The sequence below is a fragment of the Grammomys surdaster genome, unplaced genomic scaffold, assembly GCF_004785775.1.
Source record: "Grammomys surdaster isolate TR1022 unplaced genomic scaffold, NIH_TR_1.0 125889, whole genome shotgun sequence".
Lineage (NCBI taxonomy): Eukaryota > Metazoa > Chordata > Mammalia > Rodentia > Muridae > Grammomys > Grammomys surdaster.
This window is the reverse complement of record NW_021620714.1, coordinates 352,602-365,087: the sequence shown is the minus strand read 5'-3', so window position 1 is coordinate 365,087 and position 12,486 is coordinate 352,602. Positions and strand designations below refer to the sequence as shown.

The 12,486-nt window shown below is 39.0% G+C and overlaps 1 protein-coding gene across 6 annotated transcripts in view; it reads right to left on the bottom strand.

The window, feature by feature from the left end:
• Eaf2 (ELL associated factor 2) overlaps positions 1-12,486 on the bottom strand; it is an 89,242-nt gene that overhangs the window by 540 nt on the left and 76,216 nt on the right. For all 6 annotated transcript variants that reach the window (XM_028752313.1, XM_028752312.1, XM_028752310.1 and 3 more), the window contains one exon: positions 6,011-6,268. In XM_028752313.1, the coding sequence (XP_028608146.1) occupies positions 6,011-6,268 (258 nt within the window). The remainder of the gene's footprint in view (positions 1-6,010; positions 6,269-12,486) is intronic.

The following is a 12,486-nucleotide window of genomic DNA, read 5'->3' as shown; positions in this document are numbered from 1 at the left end:
ACACCAGTCAATACTGTAGAAAGTAAAACCCATAGCAGCAAACTCCAGAATTTCATATTACCTGGCATCTATTTTAGCTTTCTTTCACATGCTGATAATATCATTTCCCTTTATACTACTCACTTATTACATCAAACTATTATTTTCAAGAGTGAAAAAATTATCCTTTTTTTTTTTTTTTTTTACTTCAGATGCAATCCAAACCATTATGAAACAGATGTTAAAAACCCTTAGACCAGACATCATTCAGTGGTAGGATACCTGGCTACTATGCACAGGACCCTGTGTTCAATTCCCAGTACCATAAAGAATATCTAAGCACCAACTGCTTTTGTAAGTCATTTGTGTGCTTAGTCATGGAGGCAACATTTCCGTGGAGCAGAAAGACAGGAAACACGTATCTAGTATAATGTCAAGTAGGGATAAGTCCTGAGGGACAGTGGCGAGCAGAGCAGGAGATGCTACTGTACCTACTGTAGCTGGGAAAGCTTTGTGAGAGGCAACATTTGAGCAGAAAGTCATTAAACAATGGAGGCATGGTGTCTAAGCTAAGGTAACAAGCACAAATGCTCTGAGGCAAGTATAGAGTGGTTGTGATTCTTTTTATTATATTTTTTTGGTAATTTCACATATGAATGTGATGTATTTACATCATATGTACTTCCAACTCACCCCTAAAGCTAACTCTTCCTGCACCCCCCCTCTCCCTGACACTACATCTTTCTCCAAACTGTATATCTTCTTTCTCTTCTTCATCCTCTTTTTAAAAAATAGCCCACTGGATCCAATTAGCTCTACCTGAAGGGACCAGGGTGTAGAACCACCTACTGAAGCTTGGGTCACACTTCTGAAGAACACTTTTCCTTCCCTTAACTTCCATTACCTGACAAAACAGGAGTGGGGGTTATATGAACTTTTTTCATTGTGAAGAGGCTATGGTAGTCAGAGTGGGAGAAACAAGGAAGACAAAGATTGGGAATGAGTCATAAAGGTAGAGAGAAAGCTACAGTAAAGACTGTTTGAACACACGAGAAAGCACGGGACAGTTTTAACAGGAACTAAGGTGACTACATCAGTAACTACACTGCGATGGTGTAGAGGAAACATGGAGGCCGGAGAAGCTCTGACCCAGGTGTGCCAGCGCAAGTGTCACTTCCTCCCTGGTGTGCTGTGGTTTAAGTGTGAAGGTGTATCTTTATTATTTTCTTTTGTTCACTTTAGTATCTGGAGTAGATGCATGGCAGTCTTCAGTACTGGGAAATTCTAAAGGTTAAGTCTTCACATCATCCCTTCTATTTTTTCCTGGAATTGCTACTATTCAGCATTTAATCTTTTCCGTCTATTTTCCCTCTCTCTTTGTTTTTATTTTACCCTGTGTTCTGGGACAGCACCTTACATCTCACTAATTCATTTCTCACCAATGTCTGTTTTGCTTACTTACTGATATTCTTCAAAACATTACTATGACCGGTTCTTCCAAACTTAATCTTTAAACCTTTACCTTCTACTGTGTGCATGCATGTGGAAGCCAGAGAACAAGTTGTTGGTGTCACTTCTCTCCCACTCCCATGTGAGCTCTGGGGATTGAACCTCAGTCAGGAAGTTTGGTGGCAAGCATCTTTACCCACTGAGCCATCACACTGATGCTGGAGTTCAAACTCTGGGCCTTGTGTATGGCATGCAAGCACTCTTCTCTTGAGGTACTTGATTTTTATTTATAATATATTGGGTTTTGTTTTATTTCTGCTTTCCTTTGTTTTGTTATACTCAGCCAGCCTGGTCTACTGGTCTACAGAGTAAGTTCCAGGCCAGCCAGAGCTACATAATGAGACTTTGTCTTCTGAAAGGCTATGTCTTCATATATCTTCCCTAGGATCACATGCTTTTTTCCTTGTTACAGAATTATATTTGCCCACTTTGAGGAGTCTCTCTCTCTCTCTCTCTCTCTCTCTCTCGCTCTCGCTCTCGCTCTCGCTCTCGCTCTCGCTCTCGCTCTCTCTTTCTCTTTCACCTTTATAACACTCTTTGCAGGACCTTGTGATTCCCTAAACCTAGTCCAGAGACCCATTTACCAGAAACAGGTTTTACAATCACATTTGAAGATTGCTATCTCTTGGAGATATGGTAGGTCCCTTCAAGGAGCCAATGAGTGACAGTGCTGTATAAATTATAGCTTCTGAAATGCAGCCACTGGAAGTGTGTGTGTGTGTGTGTGTGTGTGTGTTGTTCCAAAGGCAAACAGGAGAAGATTGGCTTCTAGGCTGCTAGGGTCTCAAAGTCTATGGTCACAGTGACATACCTAATCCAACAAGGCCACATCATCAAATAGTGAAACTCCCTGGGCCAAACATATTCAAAGCATCACATTTCACTCCCTGGACCCCATAGATTTGTTCAAGCATGTGAGTCTTTGGGGCTCATACCTAAACATAGCATAATGCAAAATACATTCAGTCCAACTTACAAAGTCCCCATAGTCTATAGCAGTCCCAAGAATGTGAAAAGTATAAAGTACAAAGTATAAAGTCTCTTCTGGGACTCAGCCAATCCCTTAACTGTAATCCCCAAAGCAAGACAGGAAACGAGCTGAGCAACTACAAACTCTACATCTCTGTGTCTGATGTCAAAGCGGTCTTCAGATCTCCAACTCTTTTTTCATCTTTGTTGACTGCAACAAATTTCATTCTCTTGGGCTTGTTCTACTCCCTGTTAGCAGCTTTCCTCAGCAGATATCCTATGGCTCTGGCATCTTGAACATCTTGGGGTTTCCAAGGCAACTTCAACGTAACAGCTTCTTGTTCCAATGTCTGGAATCCATATGTAATCTTCCGGGATCCTCCAAAATTCTTGGGTCACATCTCCAGCTCTGTCCTTTGCAGCACTTTAAGTTCTGGTTGACTCCACTCCACTGCTGCTGCTGTTCTTAGTGATCATCCTATGGTACTAGCATCTCCAATATACTGGGGTCTTTCTCTGCAAATAGGCATTATCAATAGCATCTCATAGGCTCTCTTCATGGCGCCAAGCTTCAACTTCTTTGCATGACTCCTTCAGTCCTGGGGCATCAACTACAACTGAACTATACTTCACCAATGGCCTTTCACCAACTACATTTCAGTGCCTAGCATTTCAGTGCCAAACCTCAGCTGCTCTCCATGACCCTTTCATACCTTTAAAACCAGTACCATCTGGGTGATTCTTACACATTATCAAGTTCAGTTACAGCATGAGGTTCACCCTTGGCTCTCTCTGAAACACAACTTCTTGGTTCTCTCTGAAAACACTTCTCAGATTTCACTTCAGTGATGCTGGTCTCTTCTTAATCACCGGTAATTTATTAGCTCCAGCAAACCAGCATCAATTGTCCCAGGAATCTCTTCTATTCTTGACTCTACATTCAGAGTCCCATGGCTGAAGCTGCTCAGTTCTGCTGCTTACTATGGCTGGAACATGAACCCTTGTTCTATTACATTATCACCAGCTTTTTGTTTTCTAATTCTTTCACTTCCTAAGCTTAGCTGTTCTGGAACTTGCTCTGTAGATTGACCTTGAACTCAGATCTGCATGCCTAGCTCCTAAATACTAGGATTAAAGGTGTGGTCTACCATACCTGGACTTAAGCTTTTCTCTACTTAGAATTTGCTGTGCCCCAGGCTGGCCTTGAACTCAGAGATCTGCTTGCCTATGTCTCCTGGAATTAAAGGTGAATAACACCTTACCTGGGCCTAAGCTTTTCATGGCCACTATGCCTAAAGATCAAGATCAAAAGCCTGTGTCTTTCATTTCTGAATTGCAGTTCATTGCAAATTAAAAGTCAAAGTGAAACCAATAATCAAGTAATAATAATGCCTAACATGATATAACTATTCCTTGTCCAATGATAAACACATAAACAACAAGTTTAGCTGGGTGGGATCTTGCCACAGAGTTACCACTCCCTTAATATGTTTATCTCCTTGAACACAGAATTTAGCTACATTTCACTTCCTGGTGCCCTTTTATTACTTGAACCATACATTTTGTATTTTTCCTTTCTAAGCCTACTATGCTTCAAAATGTTCTTCATGAGAATTAACCAGAGAACAAAGTGTCTGTTGAGCTTTCTTGAGACTTTCTTTGTCAACAAAATTAATATAAATTTCATTACCTTAGCCTCAGGTAGACTCTTCAGACAGGGACAAAAAGCAGCCACACTCTTCATCAAACAAGAACAGTCTCTTGGCCACATATTAAAATTCTCCTCTGAAACCTCTAGAGTCAGGCTTCTACAGTTCAAATCATATTTGAACTCAGCAACATCTTCCATATTCCTACCAGGATGGTCCATTAAGCCCCACTTAAAGTATTCTACTGCTTTCCAAATCCAAAGTCCCAAAAATCCACATTCTTCCAAACAAAAGCATGGACAGTCCTATTACAGCAATACCCCAGTCTCTGGTACCAACTTCTGTCTTAAGCTTTTACTGCTGTGAAGAGACACCGTGACCAAGGCAACTCTTATAAAGGACAACATTTAGTTGGGGCTGGCTTACAGGTTCAGAGATTCAGTTCATTATCATCAAGATGGGAACATGGCAGTGTCCAGGCAGGCATGGTGCAGGAGCTAGAGTTCTACATCTTGTTCCAAAGGCAAACAGAAGACTAGCTTCCAGACAGCTAGTATGAGGGTATTAAAGTTCATTCCCACAGTAACACACCTAATCCAACAAAACCACACCTACTCCAACAAGGCCATGCCACCAAATAGTGCCACTCCTTGGGCCAAACATACTCAAATCACCACACTAAGTAAATAAATAAATAAATAAATAAAAAATAAAGCAATATAATTTTGTTAAAGTCTACCCTCTATTATAAAAGAAATTGTAAACTTTGAAAAGTTTAAAGCAAGAAAGATAATAAATTATATTTGAATCACTAAAAGATCAATATGGCCAATAATATACGGATTAAAATGGCCTCTGACTGCATATGCAAGACTTGCTTAAGATCAAGCCAGTCAAAACATCAACATGAATATGCAAGGGCCTCACAAAACCCCACCCTAAGATGAGGAGCTATTGGCAGTTGGTGGCTTCTAGGGAAGGAAAGTTCAGTTATCTTCAGAGATGCAGCCCTGGAAGGTTGCCCTTGCTTCAGTGAAGATTCATACACATACTGGCAACATCAAGTGGACATAGTAGTTAAGAGAAACGGAGAACATGAAGTTGGGAGGAAGACCTGGTATTGATGGCTGGGGGAATCGAGGAAGTGAGCTGAACTACAGTGGTAGCCGTAAAGATGAAAAGAAGTAGATGGATTTGAAAAATATTTGGGGGCTGGAGAGATGGCTCAGTGGTTAAGAGCACTGATTGCTCTTCCAGAGGTCCTGAGTTCAATTCCCAGCAACCACATGGTGGCTCACAAACATCTGTAATGGGATCTGATGCCCTCTTCTGGTGTTTCTGATCATAGCAACTGTGTACTCACATTCATAAAATAAATCTTTAAAAAAAAATATTTGGGAGGTAGAAGTCGAAAGGACTTGATGAAATATTGACCATACAAAAAAGGAAAGAGAGTAACTCAATCCTGGAGTACAGTCAGGTTTCTGGTTTACATCATGAGACAAAAGCTGTCATTCACTAGGCAAATATGCAGTGAGCCAAAAAATATAGGGTTGGATTTTGAACAACATGTATTTGAAGTACTTTTTACTAACGGGATACAGCTAGACCCATCTGCCTCAGAGGTCTGATTGGAGATGGGTATCTGAAAGTTACCTATTGATTGAAACAGGAGCATGAGGAGATTACCTAAGAAGATAGAATAGAAAGAAATTGGCCCATGGAAAAGTTTTGAGGAGCTCCCACTCCAATGATAGAGTACATCTTAAACTTGCAAAGGAGAAAAATCGCTAATGAGTATGAAATACATAAATTAAGATTCCTCTTTAACTAGTTTTAGTTCACAGCAAACATACCTACAACTGTAAGTCCTCTTTTAGTTACTTATGGTTATGCATACTTACGTAAAGTACTCATCAGAAGGGTACTGTTGTCAAGAAGCCTATTACAAGTAGCGTTAGCATCTGAAGTCCTGTACTGTGGCCCAGCAGACATGCTAGGGTGCTCCAAGCTATATTTCCTTGGACCCGGAGGAGAGGATTGGTCATCATCTTCAGAATCACTAGAACTATCCTCACTACTTGAAGATGAAGAACTTTTGGAATCTGATGAACTATCACAACTACTCATCTGGTCCATAAGGCTAGCCTCTGCCTTCAGTTCTGAAAATAGAAATAATAGGTCAAATAAATAACACGAAGAAACACAATAATATATAAGTGCATTAGCTTTTAAGAAGAAATTGTTAAGGAATAAATAAAACTAAAACACATATTCCAGCATCTAAACCATTTATTTTAAAAATTCCTACAGTGTACTGTCTAAGAAACTCTCTAAACATACAGCCTGTTACTGTTGCCCTTGGTTACCTCTAGAGGTGGAAGGTGGGTCCCTATCACTAAAGATACCATGTACTTCAATAACAGCGTCCAGAGACCACTTTGCTGGAACTGACCCGCATGCTCTTTCCTCAAGGACTACCTTTCATGGTACCAGAAGGTGACATGGAAGCTTCAATGGAGAAAGGCAACCAACAGTCTCACCCAGCTATCATGCCCATGAACTCCATCCGTTGGCATAATAACACTAACAGAGTAGTAGTGGTACACATACCTTGGTTGTAACCAGCAGCTCTCTAATTGGACTTATGACCCACACAGCTAGAGAAAGACTATATTTGGTACCAGAAACTTGTTAAATTCTCAGCGCTAGTGAAGTCATGGTTATTGCAGGAGAATCTACAACTACTAATTTACCAGCATAATCCTTAATAATAACAATCTATAAACATTTGTCCTTATATCCACAGATAAGCATAGTCTTCACCGCTCATCTGGGAAACTTCTTTTTGCAACAGACAGAGATCAAAACAGAAAACCATAACCAATCAAAATTCCGAGTTGTGGAGCCTAGTCCTAACAGATACACCTACAAAATACATCTGCATCTAAGGCTCAGGAAACATTAGGGAGGGAACGGAGGGACTATAAGACTCTCAGATCTTACAATCTTACAAATAGATCAGGGAGTTTGCTGTGAGATTGTGTCTCCTGGTAACATCAGAAACTATACCCATAGAGTCTATTGCCCAAGTGTTACCTCAAGAAGGATGACACAAGCGAGCATGCCAAACTGGATAGAGAAAAACCTATGAAGCCTCATCGCTACACGAAGAACTATAGCCAACTGAGGAAAGCTGGGAACAAGAGAAATCGCCTTCCCAGGGAAGAACACACCAATTGGCTGTCCAGTGCCAAATGGTCAGCCCTGAAAACATGCAGAAGCACACAGACAAACAGACAGACAGATAAATACACATGGTAATATATGAACTAAACAGGTTATATTTAGTAATATATGTGTATTTATATATACATATATACATGCAATAGCAATTAGTGAAAAAAAAAGAGGCCATGAATTTAAAGGAGAGTGGAAAAGGGTATGTAGGAGTGTTTACAGGTAAGAAAGGAATGTGAGACATGTTTTAATTAAACTATAATCACAAAAAAAAATTTAAAAATATTTTTAAAAACCCTCCTTTATCACAAAGCTGAATTTTAATAGTAGAATTATGAGAATAAAAGCATAGGTAACCAGGTGGGAATGGCATCATAATTTGTGATCCTAGCATTCAGGAGGCTGAGGCTGGAGAATACCAAGTTCAAAGAGCTGTACAGTCAGACTTTTCCTCAAAAAGAGGGAGAAGCTCAGCTGTTAAGAACACTAGCTGTTCTTCCAGAGGACTAGAGTGTGATTCCCAGCACTCACATGGTGGTTCACAACCATCTGTAACTCCAGTCCCAGGGGATCTGATGCCCTCTTCTGGCATCCATAGGTACTGCATGTATGTGGTTCACAGTTATATACGTGGGCAATATACCCATTGGCATAATAAATAAAGTCTCAAAAAGAAAAGGGACACAAGCAGTATCTATATCTAACATCATATATGTAAAATATATAATAAATAATGAAAAGTCTAAATGTGTAAAAATACAAAATGCATTATTAGTTTTCTCCTTATTCCTTAATATGCATGATGCAATGTCATTTGTACCTAAGAACTTCATTCTTTTCTCAGATGTTCTAGAGGAAGCTTTGAAGAAGCTTCCTTACACAGGTTTCCAGCCTATTTCTTTAATGGCGATTTAAAATATTCCAGTATTTTAAAAAAGCCAATTTCCATTATAACTTTGGTTGTGCATAGTTTTATGGACAAAAAGGATAATAATGTTGGTGTCTTCTAGTGTTCTTAAAGTTCTTTTAGAACAGAACAGAATTTATGATGGGTGGGAAGATCAATCTCATCCTTCAAATAAGTGATTTGAAGCACAGAAACCAAAGGACCAATATTTAGGGGTAGAACTAAGTTTGCTTATTTTCAGGTCATTATTTTTTTAGCATTCTATAAAAATGTCAAATAGTGAACAAATTTTAGCCTAAAAGTGTATAAAATACTTAGTCAACACATTGTCAAATAGTATCTTGCCAGGGTAGTACCATTTTAAGCTAGCTAATAATACCTGACTCCCACATTCTCTCTAGACCCACTGGCTTGCCATTTCCACCCGAAATCCTTTGCACTAGCGCTTTACTTTGCTCAGGGTAGACATCACCCAGGTCTTTTTGGTTTTGTTGCTGTTGTTGTGCGCTTTGCAATTAATAATGAATTAACCATAATTCATTATGGTAAAACGCATACCCAGATGAGTTTCAGCATAAATTGCCCTGTGTATCTGCCACTGAGCAAGATCTATCCCATAAACACTCTATTGTGCTTTTCCTCCAGTCAATGTCCACCATTTTGACTTCTATTACCAAAGATTTTTGTCTGTTATTGAACTTCTTATAAATGTTGTCACTCACTCATGACATTTTGTGCATGCCTTTTATCCACATCTTGCTTATATATTCATTTGTGTTTTTAATGGCTCTTCACCTCGTTCTGCTCAGTTGTTATAATATCCATTATATAAATACAACATACATTGGTTATCAATTTTCTATTTATAGATACTCCGGTTGTCCTCCATTTTTAGTAGTAACAAGTTTGTGACAACAAATAAAGTTGTTCTGTAAAGCCCCCTGTAAAACTTGTGACATGTGTATTCATTTTCTTGTGTAGAAAAGAATACTTTCAAAGTGACCTATAATTCTAGTTTTTTAAAAGCAATAATCCAAAGCAATTCTTATATATTGGCCACTTGACTATTTTCTTTTGTTAAGCATCTGCTCAAATACTTGGTTGTTTTTTTCCTCACTGATTTATACACATCCTTTATACTAGCTTTAGCTGTGAGTCCTTTGTCATATATATGCATTATGAATATTTCCTCCAAATCTGTGTAACTAGCTACAGTGCTTTTGGTGTATCACTAAGTCTCTGAAAGGTTGGCTGCTTCCCATATTGGTTTAAGTGTATCCCTCTCCAAGAATTTATTTCTTTCAAGCCTCCATTACCTGTTTTGTTTTCTTTGAGACATTTACTTCTGAAAGTCATCCGAATATACATTTGCCCTTTTACTTCTTGCCACTGTCTCTTCCTCCTCCTCCTCCTCCTCTTTTTCCTCCTCCTTCACCTCCTTCCTCATTGGCATGGCCAAATATAAACAATGTGAGAAGAGAAATTCTGTCTTAGTCACATTGTACAGTTCTTTTTGTATAATGTTGAATTTTAAAATATTTCTTTGATTTTTTTTTTTAGTTTTAAGCTTAGGAAAGATACTGGTTTAAAGTTTTATTTTTCTTACACATATTAATTCAGTTTGTGTATTCTGGTAATTTTAGCCTAAAAGAATGAGCTTGAGTTTATCAATGTTCTATGTTGGTCACCTGTCCATTACTATAAAAAATATTTGATAAATAAATAATAAGATTTATTTTGCTCTCGGTGTCAGAGGTCTCAGTTCACAATCAGGCAGACCTATTGCATTTATACATCTGATGGAGATGTCAGATGGAAATGACGAGAAGCACATAAGTGAATCAAACATGGGCAAGAACTCAAGACAGGAAGAGGAAGACGCTAGAAAGACAATACCCCTTTCTAGGGCACACAACACCAGGACACAGCTCTTGGTAAAATTACTTCCCTCTTTGATACATTTGCACATGTATTTAGTACATTTTGGTCATATTCTTCCTTCCAACCATTCTTCTACTCTTCGTACTCGCAGCACGGTCCAGCTTTCCTGTCATGCAGTCCCCACCCCACTCTCACATCTTTTGGATTTTGTTTCTGCTTTGTGAACTGCTAGGACTTAACTAGGGCCACTCTCATGGGCATGGAGCTCTCCACTAGAAGATGAGCAGCTCATCATGACAGTCACTGAAGACAGTCACCTCCTCTCCTCCAGTAGCCTACTAAGTCCTCATATGTGACTGAACGGTTACTGTCTGTCTTGCGCATGCCCTTGATATGTGACTGCAGCTGTTGTGAGTCCATGAGCGCCAGAGACAGCATCTCACTACCCTACAGCATGCCCTCTTTCCTATTGTTTGGCTCTTACATTCTTTCCCTTCTTCCTTGATGTTCCCTGACATAGTTGTAATATTTTTCTATAATTTTTTAACGGCTACTGGATCCATAATAGATTACACTACTGATTGTAGAAACGTTCATTAAATTCTCAATATTAACGATTCATGTCTTTTCATCTTTGTTTTTATTTAAAGTTTTATTTATTTAATGTATATCTACATGTACAACTGCAGACCATAAGGGAGCACCAGATTACATTGTGAGATGGTTGTGAGCCAGCTGGGAATTGAGCTCAGGACCTCTGGAAGGGCAGCCAGTGCTCTTAGCTGCTGAGGCATCTCTCCAGCCCTCATTTTTGTTTTTCAGTAGAGGTTTATCAATTGTGGATATGTATTGATAAACTCTTTGTTTCATTCACATTCTCTACTGCTTTCAATTTCACTTATTTTTACTATTTCTTTCTTTTTGCTTTTTTTGGTTTATTGCTTTCTTTTCTTTCGATTTATTACTTGTTTTTGGTTTTCTTTTGTTTTTTTGTTTGTTTTGGGGGGTTTATTGTTTTCTTTTCCTAGGCATTGGATCTTCAGTATGACACCTTTCTCCTCTAATTCAAGCATTTAGAGCCACAGATTCCCGCCCCCTTGCCACTGCTTTGAATGCATGTTCACTTTCTGTATTTAGTACCCTGTATTTCTAATTTCTTTTTATTCTTTTTTCTTTAACCCATTTAAAAGTATGTAAATTTCCAAATGTTTAGAGATTTATTTATTGTCACCTGCTATTGACTTTTAGTGTGTTTGTGTTATGGTCAGAGCACAAAGTTTTTATGATTTCGTTTTAAATAAATGAATCAAAGTTTTTCTCATAGGCCATAACATGGTTTATGTTGTTGAGTACTCATTCAGTAGACACTTATGGAAAAAAGGTTCATTCTTTTGTTGTATTTAGCTGATATGTGGTGTGAGTGTGTGTGTGTGTGTGTGTGTGTGTATGTGTATGTGTGTGTGTGTGTATGTGTGTTGCCTGTTGCCCAGACCATACTGAAAGTAAGTCACTGTAGATTTTTATATTTCTGTTTTCATTGTATCAGTTTTATCTCATAAGTTTGCAATTTCATCATTAGACGAATTGTCTTCCTGCTAAATGAATCCTCTAGTTATTATCAGTGTACTTCTTCGTGATAATTTGTTTTGTACTGAATCTGATATTCACACAACTGCATTGCTTTAAACGCTTATACAGTGTACTTACTCTTCTATCCTTTCACTTGAAAGCTGCCTATTTCATTAATTTCTTATAAACAGCACACAGCTGTTATTTTTTTTTTTTTTGCAACTCCATTTCAAATAACTGGTTTAGACCACTCACATTTACATTAATCACTGGCTTAGGCTTACCTGTGTACTTTACTATTTGATTTATGCTTGTTTCCTGTGTATTTTTTTTTTTTTTTGGTTTTTCGAGACAGGGTTTCTCTGTATAGCCCTGGCTGTCCTGGAACTCACTCTGTAGACCAGGCTGGCCTCGAACTCAGAAATCCGCCTGCCTCTGCCTCCCAAGTGCTGGGATTAAAGGCGTGCGCCACCACCGCCCGGCTTTTTTTCTTTTTTTTCTTTTTTTCTTTTTTTTTGTTTCCTGTGTATTTGATTTCTCTGTTTCACTTTCATTTCTGTGGGATACCTGAAAAATTTTCAGAGTCCTTCCTTCCTTCCTTCCTTCCTTCCTTCCTTCCTTCCTTCCTTCCTTCCTTCCTTCCTTCCTTCCTTCCCTTCTTCCCTCCTTCTCCCTCCTTCCTTCCTTCCTTTTCCTTCCTTTCTTCCCTCCCTCCCTCCCTCCCTCCCTCCCTCCCTCCCTCCCTCCCTCTCTCTCCCTCCCTCCCTCTCTCTCCCTCCCTCC